The sequence below is a fragment of the Topomyia yanbarensis genome, unplaced genomic scaffold, assembly GCF_030247195.1.
Source record: "Topomyia yanbarensis strain Yona2022 unplaced genomic scaffold, ASM3024719v1 HiC_scaffold_481, whole genome shotgun sequence".
NCBI lineage: Eukaryota > Metazoa > Arthropoda > Insecta > Diptera > Culicidae > Topomyia > Topomyia yanbarensis.
The window spans coordinates 1-25,000 of NW_026683693.1; the positions used below are offsets into that span (position 1 = coordinate 1).

Sequence of the window (25,000 nt, forward strand, 5' to 3'; positions counted from 1 at the left end):
AAAACTGCCAAAATTCTTCTAAGTTCTTTGCATTTAAAAGGACTTAGCAATTTTTTTCAGAAAAAAGTCAGTCTTTTGCGTTCAAATGGTCTTAGAATATTTTTGCAATAACCGCGTTAATTGGAAAATCCGCGTAAAAAAACCGCATTAATTGGAAAATTCGTGTTAATTGGAAAATCCGCGTAAAAAAACCTCGTAAAAACCGCGTAAAAAAACCTGGGTGTATTGAGTGATTTTAATAAGAGAGATGCGGAACATATAAAGGAGAGCGCGGCTTGCCATAACATCACGAACTTTGAGACGGAAGTTGAGTGGTCTTGCTGGGGCCTGAAGGGTATCCATTAGCTGAGACCTGGGGGAACTATACTCGGTGCATGCCCAGACAAGGTGGTCTATGTTACGCCAAAGATGTGCATTCAGCGTGTAATGTTACGATGTTTGAACTTGGTTTAATAAAAATGTTTGTATGACACTGGATGCGTCCAAGCATCTAAATAGCCGGAGAGGCATCCGACGCGGTTATGGCGTTATTCTAATTTGTTGTTCAACATAGCTTAGGCGACCGACCATTTGGTGGGTCAAAAAATGGAATTATCTTCACATCACAACATCAACATCGTTGGAGTCGGTCTGCGAGGAATATGTGGCTTTTTCAAAGGGAGACTTCGAGAATCGATCTGACTATAGACTCTGACAAAATAAAGTACATGATAGCAGGATGAGAACGAGGCTGTTCGAATGTTGTAGGTTCTGAGGCTGAAATGGATGGAGCACGGTAAGAGGTTTTCGACGTCAGTAATTAGTCTACCTTCTCATCTCGCCCAGAGCAGAAGCTAAAAATCGTACCGCTGCTGTAGCTACCAAAGAAGCAAGCAAACACTTCTACTTATTTGTTTTGCTTATCCACTGTGTTCCCCCTGCTTTGTGGTGAAAATGAGTGGGCAATACCGGCAAGTCTCTCGGGAGTAGATCATTGTGATTAATTTTCAACAAACCGGCTTTATACCTACGATTCGAGAGTTGGTACAACCACTAAAAGCGAATATTACGCTCAATCAACCTGATGTGCTACGTTTCAACTTTAGTTCAGCCAATCAAGTAGCTTCTACAAGTGGTCGCTATTAACGACGTATTGTCGAAAGCGTTCGACAAAGATTCCCATCGGTTTGTTGTCGAAAGATTAAAACGTATCGGACTGTCGAACTGCACTATGCAGCGTTGCTAGGTAAAAGACAGGTCGCGTTGATAGGTCGAAGACGGATTAGACTCGATTTCATGTGGTAAAAATGCGTCTGGTAGAGTTTAGTCCGTCATTCCTGACCATTCCATGCATGATCGATGGCATCATCCATAATCAAATAACGCTGTTCACCTAACCAGATCAGATGAATACGTGCCAGTTCTGTGCTGAAACCAATATGAAACAATCATCAACTGCACTAAAAATCAACGCACAACCATCGACACCTTCTGCACAGCCGCAATGAGCACAGTAACTCAAAACCAACAGCCACCAACACAACCAGAAGCGACGGGGATTGTTGGACGCGTACGAAAACGGCATCAACCCACCAAACTGAGATAGCTAACGTAGCAAATGTTTTCCGCGGCAAAAAAAGGATCTCCACGCGCAATAGTACGCAGCGCGTACAAGAGTCGAATAATTGGTCTTTTTTATATCTTACATGTTGTAAATATGTCACGGCACAGTAAAGCTAACGCATTAAGCCTTGACTAATCAAAAATACCCGTGCAAATCTTTCTCTATACATATCGCTGATACTTCCTGTTGCTCTGTAGTCTTGAGGCGAAGTCGTTCAAACAGGCAGCCTTTTCGAGTGCTCGTTGTGTTTGAGGGAGCGTTCAATCCTCGGCGACACAATAGGGAAAGGAGAACGGTGCCGACGCACGAACCACGAGCTGTAACACGTATATAAGCATGCTAACATCTGCAGGTTAATGACGCTCGTCTGAACATATTGGACTGCGCATGAAGTGCGAATGCCGGAACAGATTGTGTTCAGTTGAGAACCCCCGGAACAGGTAGTCGGATTCGTATCGGAGCCGGCATTTACCGGTTGTCTGCAATCGTGGAAGATTAACGTGCGCCTAGCGTATGAGAAATTTGCAAACTGGTTACTCAAAATTGAGGTACTTGAAAAACTGCTTTCGGGCATGATACGGAGCACCCGGCCTTATTCTCCGCTAGTGGTGGAGAGGCGTGAGCAAAAACAGTGATCATCGCGGTCAGTTGAGCTACAATAGCCCCGTAAAGTGACAGGAGTCACTTGTAAGAGCGATTTCGAGTGTCATTCTTGGTGAAGACAGTCGCCGTGGGATGGTAAGAAGTGAGCAAAGGGTGTGACTAGCACAAAAAATATTTATAGGAAAATTTGGAAACTTTCCAGTAATGGTTCCTATCGAGGAATTGTTTATTAGGAAAACAGTAGATGACGGAAATTGATGATTGACGCCATTTCGAAGTCGTTGCTGGTGGCTTCTGGTTTCCACTAAACACAGTAGATCATCGATAGCGGTGACACTCAAAAGAGCGTGGCAGGTCGATAACAGAAATTTTATGTTTGGCGCGGTTTGGAAAATTAGGAAATCCAAGATGGCGGCCAAAACGAAACACGATAAATCATCTTCAATATGGGTGTCATTCGAATTAGGATCTTAACCCATTTTGTTATCTAAGATGATCACTTTTGAAACATTCAATACGGGTACAGCTTTACACATCTCCACATGTATCACGGGAAGGGGGAATTTGTTAGTAAATGTACCAGCGTTTTATCGTATAATTATTACTCTGGGCAGTAGACTGCCGAAAATTTGTGAGATTTAACGTTAGTTGTATTATCACGATTTGCGAAATATGTAGCTTAAATTAAAAAATATTCGATTAAAATAAGTGCTGTGCATATTTTCTTTATTAAATATTGCTCAAACGGCGAGCAAATAGGTTTTTTTCATTTCTTTATTTCGTCGTAACATGACAACAATTTAACAATAAAATGGAAGGTACACGACAAATGTCTTCTGCCCAGTGTGTCATTTTTCGGACGAACGTATGAATGAATAAAAGGTCGAATCCTATCCAATCCATATAGCGCATTGACACTAAATGAAAATATGAAACGTTAAAGTACTTCCTTGTACGGATTTAAAATTTTCAATCAACTATTTTGACTGTAGCCCTCATAAGTCCAGCCGCATTCTGTAGCAGCAAAAAGTTGATATACTCCAGTCTGATCGTTATTTCGACCGATACGTTCGCAATAAGTTTATCACCCAAAATTACAAAGAATAGTTCCATTCGTCACTTTGAATGCTTGTGTGCACTGTGTGCCCAAAACTTGGAATCCATAGCAACTAGATCTACTATAGTTCATATCCTTTTTATCGAAATTAGTGACACTTAGAAACAACAAGTGAAATCAGATCAAAACAGTCGCAGTTGGTTTTTGGATCTTTTGGAATCTGTTCTTCTGTTCGTGTGCTGGAACATTTTTCAAAGTGTAACAACAGGCAGTGTTGTTCAACTTGCAATGAGTTTCCACCCTGCAACGACTGCACCCAGTACATCCAAACCGATAGCCAGCACCGCCACAATAGTAAAAAAGCAAATGTTACAGAAAAAAGATACGCCAGTTGCCACTACTCGTATTACGGAGACCTTTAAAATTTGTAAAATTTGAAATGCAATTTATAAATTACTATTGATAGTAAAATTAGTCAATTTTGTAACGGGTATATTTTGTAAAATTCGTAAAATGTTCAAATTTGTAAAATTTGCAAAATTTGTTGAAATATCATAAAACGAGTACAATGTCGTAATTTTTCTAAAATTTGAAGAATTGATGAAAACTTTAAAAAAATTATTATTTGTAAAATTTCGTAAAACGGCAAAATGTTGAAATTGATTAGTCATATAATTTTTTTAACCTAAATTTTTTAAATTAAAAAAATGTAAAATTTGAAGAATACAAATATCATTTTTACTTTTTGCAAAATGTGTAAAATATAAATTTCTAAAATTCATAAAATTTATGAAATTTGTTAAATTTATAAAGTTGCTAAATTGTAAATTTAGTAAAACGTGTAGAATGTCGCAAATTTTTTGAAATTTGCTATATTTTGGAAAATTGCAATATTTTTTGAAATTTGTAAAATTTTTAATAACTAAAACTTGAAAGGATTGAAAATTTTGAAAAAATCGTAATAAATAATAATAAATGGGTTAAAAAGATATATTCTCTAAAGTTGAAGAGAACGTTAGGAACTTTCACGCCCCTTTTTTGTAGAGCTTGCAGATTATTTTCCTACATCGATTCATCTGTGCAGCGTCCTGAATCATCTTTCCAGTTTTCTTTCGTTTCAACTATCGCTTGACAATTTTCCAAAATACCTTTTGATTGAGCGGCATTGCGGTCTGTTGGGTTAATTGATATTCTTGGCGAAGGAATCCACTTTATTGTCACGACACCACTGTTCCACCGCTCGGCTGTAGTGGCAGTTTACCGAAGCTGACCAGAACGTCACGGTACTTTTCTGAGCCTCAATGAAAGTTATAATGTACAGATTTATCCAGGCACTCTTACTTAAACTGCTTCCAGTCCATCGTTTTGTTGGTGATGAAAAGCTTAGTTTTGAATCGGCAGCTACCAATTCCTTGCCAGATTTTCTGTTTCTCGCCAAATATATCGGCGAAGTGAAATATTTATTGAATGCGAAAATCCAGAATAGGCTCACGGAGTTCGCCTTCATATAATATATGCGTAATGTTGTATTGAGAACGTTTAACTTCTTAGTCATGGTGAAAAGCTTTATTATGCGTAACAATATGCAACACGTCGTTGGGCCCGACAATGTTAGAATCAAGATCGCCGTTTATATGGACGATGACATAATCGAGGTAAAACTACACGATCTATCCCCGCGTACTGACGATCAATTCATTGTAACCATCATGTCAAAATACGAGAGGATTGAAGTCAGTTAAGTTTGAAACCTAGTGGAACTTGTCCCAGATATTTCCAACTGTATCCATACTGTGAGAATGCTGGTACTCAAAGCTACTCCGTCATACCTAACCCTACAACACAAAATAGAAGATGTTATCAATTCTCAAACTACGATGTGTAACTATAAAAGACAGATTCCAACGTGGCAGTTTTGCAATAAGAGATGGCAAACTACGAAAAAAAAAACTCTACAAAGTGATTAGGGAAACTAGTTGGGGAGGGTGATCCTAAGTGCCTCCTCCCCCTGGTCCTGAGTAGACCCTATTATTTTAACTGAAATGTAGAAAAAAGTGTATTTTTGTCTCGAGTGTAAAAATAAACATAATATGGAAACGACTATAAGACTATGAAGAATAAATAATCGCTGGTTAACTCTTTTCGTTTCTAAAATATAACGCTTCAAAATTAAAAAAAAAACATGATGTGAAACCCACACAAAATCCGAACGTTTATAACTGAAAACATGAAAGTACATATATAGGCCAGATATATAGGCTTCACCAGCAATAACTAAAATACCGTATCTTCTGCTCAGGTAGCAAAACGCGCCGAAACAATTTTTCTTTTTTGTTCCCGACCACTGTGCTGCGCCTATTACCTCCAAACCAACAGCCAACACCATCAACGAAGAAGCATATGACAAAGAAGACAGATATACGGTCGTGACCTGTAAGTTCAACAAAAAACCAAGACCATCCTGTCCTGAAAATCTATACAACATCAACGGCGAGGACAACAAAGACGAATACAATAACTGAAAATAAGGCGGACTAACTGATACGCGATGTAGATGATGATTTTTCACCCGAAGACGCAAAGTAAAAATCGGGTACTCAAGACCGATTGACAGCAACGTTCGATTGATTGAGCAGTCAATAAGCTAAATTAATAAGATAAAATTTAGCGAAAACGATTTTAAATCGCTGTTAAAAAAACTCTCAGTTTATGGCAGCCTTGAAGCTCGAATATATTTTTTTTAGTTGGATCCAACAGGGAAAGCAGATCGAAATGGTAAGTTAAACGAAAGCAATTATGTGAAAAAATCTCCGCAGAGACCGGATTCGAATCTGCAACTTTTGAGACTCCAACCCAATGCACACACCCTTATTCTATTCCTAGGCTGTGATGACGTCCCAGGAAGAACACATGATCGTCGCATTGGCGATAGTGATCGTTCCACTGGCTCTCTAGAGCGAGATCGCACACAACCGTCGCTGCACCACCCAACACATTTGATACATTTAATTATCCCGCTAGATATCAAGGCCCGGATTTTCATTGGGCTGGAGTCCCAAGGGTTGCAGGTTCCAATTCTGTCTCTGGGGGGAATTTTTTCACATTATTGCTTTCGTTTTGATCTGTTTTCCCTGGTGGATACAACTAAAAAATCTTAAATAAGATATCGGTACTTACGTTAAAAACCCAAAAAAATGAATTAATTGTTCAAATAGAATACTTCGTCTGTGTCGCTGTCTGTAGCGGGCAGAATCCTGGATTGTTGTCTGTAGCAAGCGAGAATTTGTTCTCGTGACAACTTTACTACCCATGATCGCATAGTTGTCCCGTTTTCTATGGGATTTCCTATCTTTATGGGACTGATATGCGATCATGGGCAGTTTATAAGTTTTCGAATCGAATCTGACTGACGCTGCGTCAATAAAGGGTCAAACGAAATGCTTCGTCAGACAGCAATCCATGATCAGATGGATTTTTCAACTCGGATTTTGACGCTCCGTGAGTGACGTAACTTTCTATGTGACGCTATGCTACACCTTTACACTTTCCGATCCGATTCAGCACCCTTCAAATACGTGTATTCACAAATGTCCGTGTCCGTGTGATGTGAATGCTCTCATTTGAAGTGTCTGAAAGAATATTGGTGTCCGTGCACGGTACTGGCCCGTCGTCACTGAAACCGATCGGATAGGTGTAAATAGTGCTTTACTCTATCAATTATCATCACAATTTCTGGTTGAAGACCTTTTTACTAAAAATCCCAAAAAGTCACGCTCATGCTCAACTTTAACGTCATCTCAATTACATACGGTGATTTTGTCTCCGTTTCGCTGTTAATGTAGATACGGATCGTGTCAAATATTTATTAACGCAGCCAATTGGCGTGCAGTGTCCCAAGAACCCACAGGTGCTTGTATTCCTCCATGTCACGTTCTCCTCCGTTTAGGATGAGAATGTGGCTTCGCACGGATGATGTTTGCTATCGGTTTAATAATTAGCTCGTTCGATACGACCAAAAATCTGTGCTGATCCAGCAACACCAGGTCATACAAAAGGTAGATCACGTCGTATAATTATGACTGACCGTCCTGTGCCTATTCTTCGATTATGAACCAATCACGTACATCTTTCTCTATTACTATTTCATGTGATTCGTAATTAAAACTGTAACATTGATACTATTTAAAATTTCCTCCTGCTGCTTACCCGTTCCAATGGATATCCGTTTGGGAACCAGACAGGATCAATGCCATTCTCTCGATGGGTAATTTACGATCGTACCTAGCTGCGAAACACTTGCCAGTACTCCATACCAGCAACGCACGTTTTTAACCTCCCGCTTGTGTTTTGTTTCCCTTCTCTCCCGCCAACAGGTCATGAGCCAGGACGTTCAGAAGGGTGACCCACTGCAGTTCAAGTTCCGTGCCAAATTCTACCCGGAGGATGTCGCCGAAGAGCTGATTCAGGACATCACCCTGCGATTGTTCTATCTGCAGGTCAAGAATGCGATCCTCTCGGATGAGATCTACTGTCCGCCGGAGACGTCGGTGCTGCTTGCCTCTTATGCCGTCCAGGCCCGTCACGGTGACTACATTAAGACGACACATACGCCCGGTTTTCTGATCAACGACCGATTGCTGCCGCAGCGGTGAGTCATCGCCGTAATAATATCGATTTTCGTTTACTCATATTTCTTTCCATTACAGTGTCATCGACCAGCATAAGATGTCCAAGGACGAGTGGGAAAACTCGATCACCACATGGTGGCAGGAGCATCACGGAATGCTCCGTGAGGATGCCATGATGGAGTACCTCAAGATAGCCCAGGATCTGGAAATGTACGGTGTCAACTATTTCGAGATTCGCAATAAGAAGGGCACGGAATTGTGGCTCGGCGTCGACGCTCTCGGACTCAACATCTACGAGAAAGATGACAGACTTACGCCGAAGATCGGCTTCCCATGGTCGGAGATACGAAACATTTCGTTCAACGATCGAAAGTTTATCATTAAGGTGAGTTGGTTTATGATTAGTGAAATGATAACATTTTGAAATTTTCGTTCCCACAGCCAATCGACAAGAAGGCACCGGACTTTGTCTTCTTCGCTCCTCGCGTCCGCATCAACAAACGAATCCTGGCCCTGTGCATGGGTAACCACGAGCTGTACATGCGTCGCCGCAAGCCAGATACGATCGACGTACAGCAGATGAAAGCCCAGGCTCGAGAGGAGAAGAACGCCAAGCAGCAGGAGCGCGAGAAACTACAGCTAGCATTGGCTGCCCGCGAACGTGCCGAAAAGAAACAGCAGGAGTACGAGGACCGAATGCGAATCATGCAGGAAGATATGGAACGTTCGCAGGCCAATCTAATGGAAGCGCAGGATATGATCCGTCGTCTGGAGGAGCAGCTCAAACAGTTGCAGGCCGCCAAGGACGAACTGGAAGCACGTCAGAACGAACTGCAGGTCATGATCCGGCGTCTGGAGGAAACGAAGAACATGGAAGCGGCCGAGCGAGCCAAGCTCGAGGAGGAAATCCGCTTCAAGCAGGAGGAGGTGCAAAAGATCCAAGACGAGGTCTCGCTCAAGGATTCCGAAACCAAGCGCCTGCAGGAGGAGGTTGAGGAGGCCAGACGGAAACAGGTAAAGCGTAAAGTATGTATGCATTTTTTCGATTTTTTTCGTTCCCGCAGCATAGCACCACAGCGCACCCCACCAAAAAAAATTGTACAAACCAATTGGCACCAACTATCTTTCCGAGATAAAAAAAAACTTCCTACTACATCTACCGAGTATGGCCCCCGCTGTCTGTTACTCATCACCATTACCTACGATCTGGATTGGACCGAAAATTGGAAAACTTGTTTTCTTCTCATCTTATGTACAGGACTAAAATTTTATTTAAAACTATTCTTTACTTATCACATGAACCATGAATGCTGTTTTTTTCTGAACTTGTTACAATTTCTAATCGTTCAATATGCACTCTGGTAGACCGAAGCGGCCGACGCCTTACTGGCAGCTACCACAACACCCAAGCACCACCACGTGGAAGAGGAAGAGGACAACGAGGAGGAACTGACGAATGGCGAGAATGGCAACCAGGACTTCTCGAAGGACTTTGACACCGATGAGCACATAAAGGATCCGGTCGAGGAAAGACGCACGCTAGCGGAACGTAACGAACGTTTGCACGATCAGCTTAAGGTAAGTTGGGATAAATAAATTAGAATAAAATTTATTTGACAGACACTGAAGGAAATATCGGTAATCGAGGAGTAAATTATCTAGAGTCATAACTGTTCGAGTGCTCTTCAGGAAGGAATTTATTTCCGTATTCGAACATTATATGCTACAGCTAAGTTTTGTCGACATGCTACAGCTACGCGTAAAATTTCTCATTCCGTCCTTGGGTAAGGCTTCGTGTGGGCAGTGCACGTTGATGCAATAGTTGAAGAAAATTGCTGTGGTCTTTACATTCACCTGACGGTCCTTGTTCTGCAGACCTGATCGAAGATAACCCTAGACCGTTTGTCTGATCTTTTGAAGGCAAACTATCCCTGCAATATTTCCGCTGTTTGTTCGTCTTGTATTGCATAATCTTGTTCTCGAGTGACGTTAAAGGTAGTATCAATTCAGCATTGCATTTGGTAAGAATGGTTTTGCGTTCTGATATGTTACAAGTGGTCTTAGCCTTATTGAACAGGCATCTTAAGGCAATTCTCTTCCCTTGTTTAGATTTTCGTTCCACTAAGAAACATAGCAACAGACAGAATATTTTATTAGAGGGCTACTGTTGTGATAAGCGGTTATGATCCTCGTTTGTAGGTCATTTGCCTCATTGTCCAGATCAGCTGAGAATTGAAACTTTCCTCTCGTTTATTCTGACTGTTTCAGGTGTGAGCGGAATACACATTAGTTTGTTTTCCTAATTTTGTCTGTGTCTTGCAACTGGCGGGTCTATTGTCTTCAATGGCGAACATTTGTTATTAATGACCGTGCTATCACAGATTGTTTGATGTACGTTGGCATCCAATAATGATAAGGTTGTTTATGCTTTTTGCAGTGGAAGTATTCAGATGCTTGTTCCTAATAGTTGATTCAATATAATTATACTCATGGCCATTTAATGAATCCTGTAATTGGAGGGAGAGCTCCATTGCTCCGTTTATCGAAGCTACAGTCCTTTCAGTTAGTTGGTATTTCTGTTAAGCCGCGTTCAGCGGTGTTGCTGTTGACCCAATGGTCGTCGAATAAAACGTGGCGTTAACAGGTTCAAACTTTTTTATCTATTTTACAGGATAAATGAACTGACTGGCAAGAGGTAAGAGTGCGGTCAAACATGTTGATGTCTATCACGTGCATTGCGGGGATAACAGTGACCAACCCAGTGTAAAAGCTATGGGGCTGAGTAAAAGCGTGCCTCCGGAGCGCTGTTTTAGTTGTTCTAACATCTTCCTCCTAGTAACGCTCGTACGGGTTGAACTGCAAATGTGGTGTTAAAACGCGCGAAGAGTTTCACAGTTGATGCTACTGCAGACTCGAAACTGGAAGATGTGATTGAGGTCGAGGACGAAGACTATATCCGGGATCTGGGCCGGGCTCAACGATACCTCTCTCTGCTTAGCCGGTAGATGTTTGCTTTCAGTTGGATGGTGATTAACCCAGCACGTTGTACATCACTCGACCAATTTTTTCCATGATAGTGCCCGAAAGCCAACTCCACGATTCTTGATGTAGACATTCGCAAACGCGGCAACAGCTCCGTTAAGGAACCGGGGGCTAACTTATTGCTGCTGTAACAATTCTTTTGAGTGATACGGCGGAGGACGTTGAAGTTCCAAATTCGTCCGAACATCATTTCCGATGGAGACAGTCCATCCGTTGCTGACTGGTATTGAGTTCTGCGGTAGGTCAGCAAAAAATTCAACCCAATCACCTCTTGAATTTTCTGAACTGCGTTTTTGAACGTATCGTGGAAGCGTTTTGCGTGTCCATTTGATTGCGATTGGAACCATGCAGTGGTGGCATGGTCGATAGCGTCTTCGACACAAAGCTGCTTAAGTCTCGCTCAGCTGAATTGGATGATACCATTGTCGGAAATCAACTCATCCAACAGCCAATGGCGTGTGAACTAACTACAAAGAATTCTAATCGTTACGGTACTTGTTATCCTGCGTTTCTGCACTGAGGGAATAATATCGTAGTTTACAACGCCCTGATCACTCTACAAAATGGGATCGCTGAAGGTAAAAACCGTTCGTTACAGGAGATGACGATGATGGGTGGCTTACGTACAGAACCGTCTCGAGTAGTGAAGGATTCGAAACGATATAAATTATACCAGAGAGCCGTAAATTTGATCTTCGTATGGTATTCTGAGGAGCATAAGTGTTGTCATGAAACATGGTGTTTTACAACAAACGGTATTTCTTAAAACTGCTCTTATAGTTTGCGACAAGTGGCGACGCCGAGCTGTTGTTCGTTTGTGGGGGAGTAGCTCGTGATTAATTTGCCGGTTGAGGTGCCAAAACCCGCCTCTTGGGTGTCTAGAAACAGCAGATGCTAGTAGAAGAATCCAAAAACACATTGAGTGGGATTTGTGCTAATTGCTTTTTCTCGCGTAGTCTCGATCATTTCCGATTCATAACGCTTACGCAATCGGTGATAGTTAGTCCTGATGAGATTCTGTCTCTCTGAGAGTCCCACGTTGTTCATTACGTTTACAACCCGTTCCAGCACCTGATCAGGTTACCAAGGCTAACGAATAGTTGCGAAAAACATTGCCCCAGACCAAATCTTTGACGTTAAAGATTCGAGCGGAAGCGGGCCATGTGGCATAATGGACGTTTAGCATAACGGACATTTGGCATAATTTTGAGAAGTGATCATCCTACAGCTCATTTGGCATAATTATTTCTAAGTTCTGGAAAATGGTCATTTGGCATAATTTTTCTAAATGATCTCACTGGGGGTCATTTGGCATAACAGACGAATGTGTAGTTCATCAGCGAATGACCAATAAAGTTAAAGCTGCACTTAGCAATAATAATATTGTGTTGCTTTCCATTACCAGATATTGATTATATACCGAGCGAATACATTTTATAACTGTTTTTGCATTCTTTCAAATATGAGCAGTTCTTTTTTGCTTCATTTTTGAAATTCTTGTGTTTGTCCATTATCGCAATTATGGATTGTTTGTCTATGACTTACGTTTAAGGATACTGTAGATTTTACAAGTTTTTGTTGATGCAGCACACTAGAATAACGATCTACCAAATATATATATTTTTTTTTTGTTTATTTGACACGGCTCAATGCGTTAGCATAACTGAGTCGTGGTTTTTTTAAAAAGATTTTTGCAATATGTAAAAATTAAAATAAACTTTCGACTGTCCATAGGGTCTTGTTGATGCAGCTTGCTGCTGCGTGTTGAGATCTTCTTCCTTGGTGGTGAAACATTAGGTGCGTTGTCTGCCGCACCTTGAGGTCCGTCTTCTCGTTTTCGTTTACGTTCATGTCGTCATCGGTACTGCATTCATGATGCTCACGGTTGGATGTTCTTGTTTGTTTCTTGTATTTCCGTATTTGGAGACTTTTGGTGTAATCCGGTCCGCAATCATTGGTTTACCAACCGGCTGTGGTTTAGCATACGACGACTGTATACCGGCTTTGGTCCTAGCGGGGGGAATTTCCTTAACAGCCTCCGCGCAAGCTTTTCCGTGGTGTAGCGGTTGATCGCAATATTCGCACGTAGGCATCCACCCAGGATGCGTGACTAGTGTTCGTTGAGAATGTGCAATACCTTGAGGGCTTAAGATGGTCAAGTAGGAGGGAATAGGTTTTGTCGGCCGCATGCATTCTCACTACACGAACCCCGTTACGAAGTCCTGAGAAGAAATTACTCCAAGTATCTTCCTTAACACTATCCACCTCTTCGTATTTTGATTGTTTGATAGCGGCGGAACTAGAACGTGGTGCCAGGTCATGTAGCTTTATTTCAATACTGTCATTATCAATATACGTTGGAATGCTGTATAAAATGTCATTACATTTGACGACGTGTTTCAAGTTGTTCTGTGAAGCGAATGATTCTGCTTGACTAATGTTTTTGAACGTAATCAGTACCGCATGACATAAATGATGGAATTGTACACACTTAATCTTGTTCTACCAAATCCCAGCTTTTTTCGCTATTTTTACCGAGTTTTGCACAGCCGAGCGCTCAGCTAACAAAGCTTTTACCGAGATCTCAGTTGAAGTGTCGTTTGTTTTGAATAAACTCGGTAAATATATCGCTGAAAATCAGTAAATTAACGCCACTTTGCTGAGCTATCAGTTGAAAAATTTTACCGACTGTTCAGCTGTGCCGAAATTACCGAACTGTGTACAGCACTAATTTCTGCTATGTTGAGCGTCATGTTCACCTTCAACAATTGCTCCACTGCATGAAGCGATGGTCTTACCGGACATTTCGAGAAGTCAACAGCAACACAGTTTGTTCGCAAAGGGATATACTCTTGCTTTGCATTGTCACTCGTTGTTTGTTCACGTTTCACATACTAGGTAGAAGGAATCAATTTTTGCTTTTGCAACTAGACAAATAGTTTCTGAACTGAGCAACATGAGAAGCCGGACTGTATGTTTTGTTTTGGTTATCATTATGATCACCAGTGAGTTTTACCTTTCCATACAGTGTTGCAATTATTAAAATTGTCTCTATCATCCTTCTTTATATCATGAGCTGTTCTTTGGAATTATATACCGTTCGATCCAGATGATAGTTAACTATATCATTTCTGGATATCGTCAAGTTTTTCGAACGATGATTTATTGAATGAAGTTACATATATTGAATTATCGGTTGTCACATTGGGGCGAAGCCAGGGGCAAAGCGATCTCTTCTTAAAATTATGCCATATGTCCGTTATGCCAAATGATCCAGATCCGATTCGAGCCTTGATGACATGTTTTCTGGACTTCCTGTTAGGAGTATGTTGGCTTGTAAAACATGTTGTGGGCTTCAACAACTTCTCTCCTCCCTGTTGATATTTTTCTGAGTGTTCGCTTGAATATGTCTACGAAGCTGGAAAATTTGTTTATTTGTTGTAATGCCAACAGATCCCTTTGTCTTAATGGTGATTACTTAGACTAGTTAGACTTAAGTATAGACACAGCTTTAATCACAGACTAACAGACATAACACTCGAAAACAATACTTCGTCCGCTTTAACGCTCATTTTAAATATATTTGTAGTTGGGACTGTTGCTACATTTGCAATTATGGCGCCACTGACATATGAGCAAGCATATAGAGGATGAACCACTAGTGAAAAATTGTTTCCAAACCTGAGCGGTAACCCACCACCAAATGAGTGTTTGGGACCGTGAATAAAAGGTGGAGCTAGTGTTCTGGGAAAATTACCGGATCGATGTTTTTTAGGGAATTGCCTCATAGTGTTATGCCTGTTAGTCTGTACTTTAATCATATTTTGTGAAAGTCAAATGCTGTGGCAACTGTATTTAAAACCGGCTGAAGTCCGCTGAAATAATAGTGCTGTGACGATCGTAGTTGGTTCACCTGAAAGGTGGTCACAGGAGAGAGCTATTCCAGTTGTCCATTTGAGAATTGTGGAGCTATCACCCTGGCACACAGTGAGTGCGAGACGAGAAGGGCTCAAGAGAATTCCCTACTGATGCAGAGTGTATCGAGGTGTACTAACTGGCAACGGTTTTCGTAGCTCGGCAGTTGAAATCTGTTTCACCATGGGATAAGTCGAAGAGCAAAGCGTATGAACCGGATTTAGACAGTATGCGCCCCTAGAGTTTTTTTACAATTCGTAAGCTGAATTCTAGCTGTCTTAATGCCTTATCTACAATGTATGAAGTATGTTGCTTGAGCGTTAGTACTGAATCCAAGTTGACTCCAAGATCCTTGGCGTAACAGTGTCTTGGAATGCTGTGGACAAACAAACGGCAGTTGAACTGAATTGAATGACGTTTCCGCGCGAACGTTCTGTTCAGAGCACACAACGCACTGAAGCTGTCCAGTTCACTTTGAAGAAATTTAGCATGATTTGGATTAAAGAAAGGGGTCCTTGTGGATTGATATTGACGTTGTTAAAATAGTGGAGAAATATTATTGGGCCAAGGTGGCTTCCTTGCGGGATACCGGATGTAGCGAGAAGTGGTGCAGATAGATAGTCCTTAATACTGATTTGGAGTTGCCTTTCATCGTGATACGAACAAAAGCAGCGAAAAAGTTGTCTGTGAATACGGCGTTTATCTAGCTTGGCTATTGCGAGATCATGGTTGATTTTGTCAAGGGCCACAGATAGATCCATGTAAATAGCATCGGTTTGCAATCCGTCGGCGAATCCATCGGGTATAGTGTTGTGAAAAAGGAAATAGGGTCTAAAAAAACTAGCTCGAATAGTTTTGATATGGCACTCAAACACAAGATTCCCCGATAATTATCAATGTTCTATTTGTTTTCATTTTTATGAACTGGAAGTGAGTGATAGTTCGAAGACTCGCCGAAGTTATTCAAGAAGCCCGTTGTTGGACTTTTTTTTAACAAAAATCGAAGGAACGCCATCTGGGTCAGGAGAACTGGATGCTTTCATCTTGGAATTTGCTGTTAGAATGGCGGCGGCAGCAACTTGTTGTGGTGGAAGGCGTACGATAGAGCTTGTGATGTCTTCAAAACTTACTCCTAGGTTACCAGCAAAAGATGTAGTGGGGAAGATAACGGACATGCTAGACTAAAGGAGTCGGAGTAGTGCAGCGGTAAGGAGCGTAATCCGGGGTACTTACAAAGCAAAGGTCCAATGTACGTTTATTCTCGTAGATGAAATTATTGATTTGCCGAAGAGTTGCGCTGCTGCAGCTAGTTTTATTAAAAAACGAAGAATTTTTGATATCCAATCGTAGAAATCCATTACTTGCCCGGCATCCACGGCACATTAATCAGGCTGGAATCACGAATTCTATCAAGTGGAAAATACACAATACACAGGAACTGATTACGATCAGCAAATTTCACTGATAGCCACACTTACTCGAAACTCTTCCACCGGTCATCGTTGATCGGGCTTTCATACTATGGCGCACGGCGACAAGCACACCACCACCTGATGTCTTATGGCTGTTGAAGGCGTTGCGGTCACAGCGTTAGACATAGAAACATCTGGCGAGACAGAGTACGGCTCTTTCAGAAGAGTCATGTCACGCACGAAAGAAAAAGTCACTTTTAAGCATTTTCGATAGAAAAACCTGTCCTCAATACGCCACAGAATTAAGACAATATTGAATAACGGATCAGCGAGCCGTAACTCTTTCCGAGATTGAAATAGACTCGAGATTACCTCTGAGATGCTGTACACCATTCGGTCCCTTGTTGCTTTGACCAAACACATAATAGATACTGTATTGGTGCATTATATACTGCCGTTGATCCTGCTCGGTTGTATCATACCCGATTAAACATCCCGCCGCGGGAAGCTATCCAAGACACACTAAAGCTGCGCCCAGAAAGGCCTCCTCATTCTCGGATCTCGCTTCGCCGCATTGGTAGTGGGCGGTGATGATGCTATAGTTGAAGAAAAGGTGATCTTCAGTATCGCCTGTCACATGTCTTTCCTTATATGAAGTTCTCAGTGCAGTGAAGGGTGAAGCGGATTACCGGGAAAAGGGCATTGTAAATCTGAGTGATATTATAATGCTTTAAATGTAGTGAGTGTGATCAAGATGAATTTGACACATTCAAACGTGCAGAAATCTGACGCATTTCTATGGTGGATACGTCCAAATTTCATGCTCGTTTGGATACATCAGAGTTTCATGGCCACACTCGCTAGACTGCTCTATTTCAACGCACTAAAATCGAGTACTTGTTTTTGCGTGACTCTGGAAATTGACTGTCTTTAATGAGTTCTGTTCAGTCAACGAGCAACCCTGAGAAGCATGATCACTCAATGCTGAAATCGATATTTCTTGAGCGTTTTTTCAAAACGTCATATCTGCAATGAGTTACTCTCTTTGTTTACTTTCTCTTCTGTTAATAATTCGGTCACTTTAACATTTATCCCTCAGCTCTTTGCATAATATGCTAGCTAAAACCACCGTCTTTCGATCTGTACTGTAAAATAAGTGAAAAGTGTTATAGTGACGCCGTAAAAATCGAAAGAGAAAGTATAAACAGAGAGTAACTCATTGCAGATATGACGTTTTGAAAAAACGCTCAAGATTTTTCGTGTTATGGAGGTTGCCATGGATGTGAGTGTTCGTATGAGAGAGCGAGGAAATAACAGAAAGGAAAAAGGGGTCAATAGTAGCAGTAGGCCTTGCAAAAGTTTCCAGCAGTACTAGCGACACAACAAGATAACGTCAAAGAGTGAGGCTTATTGGGCTTGCATCCTGTTGTCTCAATTTGCTCGAATCTCACACAAATAGACCTCTGATTTTTAACTCCTCTCAGATTTTACAAAAAATTCAAGTTTACCACTAATTTCACAAAATTCTCCGGAAATACAAAAATTTCAAGGGAGGGAAAACAACATAAAATAAAAAGAGAGCCACTGTTCCACATAAACCAACCAAAAATCATTTCTTCTCTACCCCGTAGGCCCTCAAGCAAGACCTCGCCCTGTCCCGGGATGACACGATGGAGACGGCGAACGACAAGATCCACCGCGAGAACGTGCGCCAGGGTCGCGACAAGTACAAGACGCTGCGCGAGATCCGCAAAGGCAACACCAAGCGCCGCGTGGACCAGTTCGAGAATATGTAATAAGGGGGGCGAGTTCTGTTGTTGCTGTTTTTTTCTTCTTCTTCTTGGGAATGGGAAAAGGACGATGCGTGGCGGAGGGCATCTCGCTATCGCTGCCACCGTGAGCTCGTGTGTGGTGGTCACGAGGATTGACACTTGTAGGTTCTGATGGTGGGTGAAGGTGGTGATGATGAAGATGATAAGAAAAAAAAAAGGATGATAATTGTTAGCAGCGCAGCGCAGTAGTAGCAACGGTAATTTCTAATTATAGTAATAGCGTAGTAGAAGTTTAGTAGTACTAGGCAGTAACAGTAAATCGTGGTGGTGCGTGTGTGTGTGGTGGAAATCTAGAATGAAGATAGTCGAGAATGATAATCACACACAAAAGCTTAATCGCTCGGTCCTCGGTGTCCCGAGATGGTAGTTAAAGTCCAACAACCACATTCTTAATTAGGTAAACACACACACGTACACACCCGAGCGAATTCATTTGATTTGCCAAGAAGAGAAAAATTTGCCGAAGGCAAATAGTATTGACTATTTTGGTCGGTTGTGGATTTTTACACCAAGAAAAGGCCAATTGTTCCCGCATTGAACTATGAGACAGCTACATATACACACACAGAGAGAGTTAGATTTGTAGGATAAAAAAGTGGTGGTTTGTTGTCTCCCGTTTACTTACATTCATTCGATAGCATGTCTATTTTATCTGGTTGGAAACAAATTTCCGTTCGCAGAAGTATTCAAGCAGCATTTTGCTTTAGTTTTTTTTGTTCTAAACCAAACTTTCTTCCATTCCCTCCTGTATTTTTAATAATATAGAATTTATGAAATGAAAATGAAGAATATACACTAAAAGCTGAGAAAAAACTAAAAGTTGAACACTGTTATTGCGAGTCGCGTATTTTTTTGCCGCCCCTACCATTGTTGTTTTCACTCAAACACACATTTAACACCTGGCAGCATCGGCTGTTTAGCTGAGCGAATAAAAGAAAAACAAACCTTTCAGTCCGACTTTCGACGACGAGAAGCGGATTTGAGTGTTTGCTCCTTGGTTAGCCGTGCTTATTAGCTACTATTAGTTTCGCGTATTCATTGATTATGTACTAATTGATAAAATAAATGAAGGAAAACAGAATAAGGGGATCAAACGTTAATTTAATATAATCATCATGAAATAAAAGTAGCAATCGCCGAATGGAAGGGAACTAATTGTTATTAAGTTTAATCGAGTAATCGTAGGAATTGATACTAAGTTAAAAAAAAAACAAAAAAAAGCATATATAAAAGAATTAGCGGGGGAGCAGCAAAGTAAGCAGAAAAACATATGTTGATAATTTTAGCGTTTAGGGAATTCAACCTACACTAAACTATTATTATTATTATTATTCTACTTTTGATGATCATGTGAAGAAAAAGAGAAAGAAGCGTTGTTGCGAGAGGATAAAAAAAACTTTGTTCAACATAAATATCAGAACATTATTCGTTGGTCTTCCAGTTCGGAAAGAAGGTTGCACTTCTACGGATACAATCAAATTCAACCAGGGTGGAAGATTTTTGAAATGATGGTAACAACAACCAGAAAGCGCCACCAAGACCACGAAAAAGAATATATTTTCTATCTGCCATTTTTTTATGTTTTATTATTTTTTGTTTAAATTATTTTTAATTAATTTGTTTAATTGAAAAAGAATACACACAGACACATGTGCAAGGATACAAATGTACACTGACACTTACACCGAGACACATACACAAATACACACGCATGTTACGAGTACGGTCCAACAACAAGAGGAGGTGTAATTGGAAATTATGAAGTACATATACAATTATAAAGGATAATAAAAAGAAGAGGGAAGGTCTGGGCTGAATTTTCGTCCAAAGATTTTCGACCCTTTTTACGTGCGTGTTCTTATCGGATTTGTTCTCTCCTAGTGCCAGTAGTTTATTATCCACATATTCATCCGTATTTTACTGATTTTCCTCGGTTCTATCTGGTTATACCTCATGTATCAGTTTGTACCTCCTTTATGTAGTAAAATCTTTGATGAAAATTCAGGCCATCCATCTAATGTAATTAAAACAATATCTTCTTTTATTTGATTATTTTTCATTTCTTCGAAAGTCCTTTTAGTTGGTTTTTGTTTTGTTTGAGAACTGCAGCTGTACCAATCAAATAACGCAATCAAGAAATTCAATTATCAAAATAAACAACAGTCAAACTGTTCAAATACAAACGAAACGAAAGATAACATGAAAGTGCTTCGTTTCCTTTCGTGCACTATCACTACATATATAGTAAACGCCGAGGAACTTAAAAGTAGGAACAACGAAGAGACTAAACACGAATAGCCTAAACGAATACTCGCTTTCAGTTTCTGTTTTATCTACGCGCGTCACTAGATTAGGAAAAGGGAAGGTTCGTTTATGAAACGAAATATTTTGGCTTTTTCGAAAGCAAGATAGAACTGTAAAATATGACTAAACAACGTACTTTTGGACAGATTTTCGTCAAAAACTTGACTAACAGCCTAGAAAGGGTTAAGCAATAGGTTTACAGTACTGTAGTGGAAATAAAGCATAGCGAAATTGGCTTGAACATAGGAGATCATTTGAATTACTGGCTATCTATGTTCAGTTTCTTTCAACTCAACACTGAAAAGTGTGTTCTATTAGCACGTTCACTTACAAACATAGTCGTGTTCAAGCAACTTACTTTGTTCTGACTGATCGGTACCTATAATGGAATACGTGATCCTTATTCATGTTTGAGTTTCCTGTCAACGAATCAAATCAAGAAATATATTTCTCGAAAAATTAAAATGTGTATATTTGTTTGAATATCACAAAAAATGAGTGAAGGTTCCGCTGATCCAGCAACTACTCCGGAACCTCTTGCATCACTCAATTTTACTCCAATATACCGGCCCATTCTTATATGCACCATGTAGTTGTAGAACTTGATAGTTTGGATGCCAATAAGGCTCACTGGAAATTTCAAATCAATAGGTAAACAGAAAGTGGATCCGCAAGCGGATAAAAAATGTGCTGAAGAGCGTAAGTTTTCCAAGTTTGACCAAAGCAGTTTTGTCCGTTGCTGTTTCAAGAAGCCGTCTCCATTTCATCCGGTCCATGACTGTTTTTCTCCAGCCTGTCAGGATATGAAGACTTCTCAGATTCCCTTCAATTTTTAGTCGATCCCCTTTTCTCGCTGCGCTTCTTTATTTATTGTATTTGTTGGAGTAGATTCGAGAACCATTTTACTGGGTAGTCATTCACACTTTCTGACGACAAGTCCAGCCCAACGCAGTCGCTCAAAATTTTCAATGGCCAAACTGGGTGGTTCGAAAGTCGGAGGCCTCAAAAAAGATGTGACCATGGGTCCCATTCTCACAGTCACGTCACCTAGTGACTAGAAGAAAATTTCCTTCTAGTCACTAGGTGACGTGACTGTGAGAGTAGGGCCCCAGCTTTTTTAAGCAAAAACCCAACCTCCGTCCGAGCTGTCGTAAGCAGGCTGGGATCCCCAGTAAACTAAAAGGCGTGTTAAACTAGATGCTGGCGATCGGTAGACTATTAAAACTTTGTTCTAGGCTACTCGTTGTAACTTGCTGTTTACTGTAAAGGTAGTGTGGGGAGTGTCGTCTACAACCGTGCATCGAGCTAAACAACGAGCCGGACTGTTGAGTTACAAGACGGTGGTGACGATAAGTAAAACAAGTCGGCTCGAGAACGATCGCGGAAGCTGTACGGGAAGATGCTGACGAAGTTTGATTTCGTGGTACATGATGACGAAACCTCCGACTATGAGTATGAACTGCTTCCTGTACAGTAGTCGACTGGAAGAGGAAAGGTGGCAGAGATTTTCAAGCACAAGCTATCGAAATTTACAAAGAAATGTCTCGTGTGGCAGGCCATCCATTCCTGTAGCTTGAGGAGCGACATTTAAATCGCAACCGGGATCATCAACCAGTAAATTTATGCGCAGAAATGCCTGGAAAAACGACTGTTGCCTTTCCTCAAACAACATAATTGATTCGTTGTTTTGGCCGAATTTGGCATTTTACCATTACGGAAAAAAAGGCTATGGAGTGGTATTCCACGAACACCGTTCAGCTAGTGCCCAACGACATGGACCCTCCCAACACGCCAGAGCTCCGCCCAATAGAAAAATATTGAGCAATTGTGAAGCAGAACCTCAAGAAGACGGGAAAGACAGTTATTAGCGAGATGCAGTGCAAGGCAAACTGGCGTTCTACGTTGAGGAAAGTGACCAAAGAGGCTGTGCCAAACTTGATGGAAGGAGTTAAACGAAAAATCCGGCAATTCGCATTCGCTAAAAAGGAAGCTTGAGCCAATATTTTTTCTTTATTCTGGATGAATTGAGCTTACAATATAACCATGATTTGTATCTTTTAATAAAAAATTTGACTGTTGTACACTGGGACATAGCAAAAAAAATTATGCCTCAAAGTTCCCTCCCCCGTTTATGTTCCCCATAAAAAATCCTCCCGATTTTCCCACCGACTGAATCGGTCTGCGTCTGCGCAATCGGCCGACTATGCAACCAATTAAGGTTCAACTGAGAAAGCATGGAAAAGCGGCCATCTTGGAAAACGAAAAAAGCAGTTTTTTCCCACACCGTTGGAAAAATCTTCATGAAAATCAATCATTAGTACTCTACCAATGCCTCGAATACATTGATTCGTTTTCATGAAGATTTTTCCAACGGTGTGAGAAAAAACTGCTTTTTTCGTTTTCCAAGATGGCCGCATTTCCAAGCTTTCTCAGTTGAACATTAATCAGTCGATTGTTGCACCGATTCTTTTATGGGAGCTTAACATGAGCGTATGCCGACGCGAGAACCGACAAATGTTAAAATAAGCTCAGATGCCAAATATCACATTAAAGATGTCGACAGTATTGAAATAATGCTACATGACCTGGCACAACGTACTAGTTCCGCTGCTATCAAATAACTTATACCAAAATACGGAGAGGTGAATAGTGTTAAGGAAGATACTTGGAGATACTTTTTCCTAAGACTTCGCAACGGTGTTCGTGTAGTGAGAATGCATCCGACAAAACCTATTCCCTACCTACTTGACCCTCACATGCAGTGATCTGCAAGGTGTTGAATATTCTCAACGAATACTAGTTGTGAACAGTGTTACGTTTAAAGTGGGTAGGGTAATTATAAGTGCAATAATGAGGTGTTAGACGGGAGTGTGCAGCACGCGCGTGAACGCACCCCACCCGCGATGGCTTGTCGGAATAACGGCAGCACTGGAGCTGTCAGAAAAGAAAACCGCATGGATGGGCAGAAAGTTTAAGTCGGCGAGGTACGGACGTGCTCAACTTTTAGTGAGCAACGCCGGATCGATGATCGCCGTTCATCGTTCCTCGGACCTCCATCACACCATCAAGAAGAATAAGGGAAAAGTCGTGACTGTGAATGTGGTGCTGTAATTTCGAAAATTATCGGCTGAAAAATGACTGAAATCGTGCTCGCGGATTCTGCAGCGAATTCGCGAAACTCGCCGGGACCCTTTCCGACTGTTGGTTCGAATGACCGTGCATGTTTCGAGTGTGAAGAGTGGACCTGAACCTGAAGTGGAATTTCGATTCAATGGCCATAGCCTCCTGCTGCTGCTGCTGATGGTGAAAGGGACCAAGAGATGTCGTGACGGTGTCGGTAGCGGCGGCGTGAAGAGCGAATTGAATCAAGGGCGACATTATGGAACCATTTCGAATCGACTTTTTCATACAAGCTTGCATACAATAAACCTTTCCTTTCTAGATGCGCAAAGTCACCCCAGGCTGTACCATCGAGCTCGACTGCACCCGATTTCAACCTGTCTGAAAGAAAGACGGGCCAATGTTGAAATGCTGCAACCACTTCCATCGATTCTGAGTACCGGAACCCCGGAAAGGAGCGGTAAGTCTGCACATTTCTCATCTTACCTCAGGCACTCTGTTCGGTTTTGTTAATGGGTCAGCGAGCCTTTTTTCTCTCAAGATAACAACAGCCACTACACCACGGAAAACTTTGCGCAGTGACTGCTAAGGAAATTCCACCTAATACGACCAAAGCCGGTATACAGTCGTCGTATGCCAAACCACAACCGGTGGGTAAACCAACGACTGCCATTACCAACATCAGAGTAACAACGATTACACCAAATGACTCTGAGATTTGTGCCTTGCCTTGATTTGTCTTACCCTGATGGGAAGGATTGGGGAAGTGGTAAGGCTAGGGATAAGGGAAATAACGACACAGAGAACATAGACAATATGGAAGTATTCTTTACTCCCAAGGGAATAAAGACACTTCTCGATAAGCGGATACATCAACACCCCCGAGGGGATATTGAGATAACAGAACGACAACGCCCCCGAAGAGATATAGTCATTCAAATTCGGCTTAAACCGTTTTAGGTTTATTCGTGTGTTACGTTAGTTAAAAAAATAGTCAAGTTTGATGATTAGGTAATGTGTGTGTAATGAAAAATCCAACCATCGAAATGAGGGTGACACCGGCTGAACCAAAAACGAAGGAGAAACTGAAGGGCTAGTGGCTTGAAAATAACGGCGGGTAAAATATTGTCTTGAGAAAGCAGTTGACAGCAGACAATTTCCGCTCACGGCAGACTTCACTTGGCTCGGACACGCGGAAGAAGAAGGTTGGGCTAGAATTTGGTGGTCGCAAATGCAACACCGGCACGTTTTTTTTCGGGAAAAGATTCTACGCGTGTCAAAAAATTCGTCGGAAAACCCCTCGTCGCGAGTGAAACTTTCTCAGAAGACCATCTGCATCCACAAAAGTCACCAATTATCCGTGAAAATTAGAAAAAGGGCCTTCATCTAGCCGCACCGGTCAGCGATTACAGTGGAGCAGTGACTGCTTGGACAATAGTGGTGACCGGATCGGGGGGGAGCAGACCAGAACTACAAGAGAGCGT

The 25,000-nt window shown here is 41.4% G+C and overlaps 1 protein-coding gene across 2 annotated transcripts; it reads left to right on the forward strand.

Annotated features, from left to right (window-relative positions):
• Positions 1–7,391: 7,391 nt before the first annotated feature.
• LOC131695626 (moesin/ezrin/radixin homolog 1) lies at positions 7,392–20,124 on the forward strand. Of its 2 annotated transcripts, none has more exons than XM_058984162.1 (6): positions 7,392–7,527; positions 7,637–7,911; positions 7,970–8,276; positions 8,333–8,917; positions 9,257–9,469; positions 17,892–20,124. In XM_058984162.1, exons 1-6 carry the CDS (start codon positions 7,510–7,512, stop codon positions 18,054–18,056), a joined length of 1,563 nt encoding a protein of 520 aa, XP_058840145.1. In that variant the 5' UTR covers positions 7,392–7,509; the 3' UTR covers positions 18,057–20,124. The 2 variants fall into 2 exon arrangements, with proteins under 2 accessions (XP_058840145.1, XP_058840146.1); XM_058984163.1 differs by having other exon boundaries at positions 7,394–7,527; positions 8,333–8,905.
• The last annotated feature ends 4,876 nt before the right edge of the window (positions 20,125–25,000 follow it).

Coding starts and splice junctions, on each gene's coding strand:
- LOC131695626 (XM_058984162.1), top strand. Junction 7,912..7,969: donor GACCGATTGCTGCCGCAGCG/GTGAGTCATCGC, acceptor TTTCCATTACAG/TGTCATCGACCAGCATAAGA. Junction 9,470..17,891: donor GTTTGCACGATCAGCTTAAG/GTAAGTTGGGAT, acceptor TCTACCCCGTAG/GCCCTCAAGCAAGACCTCGC.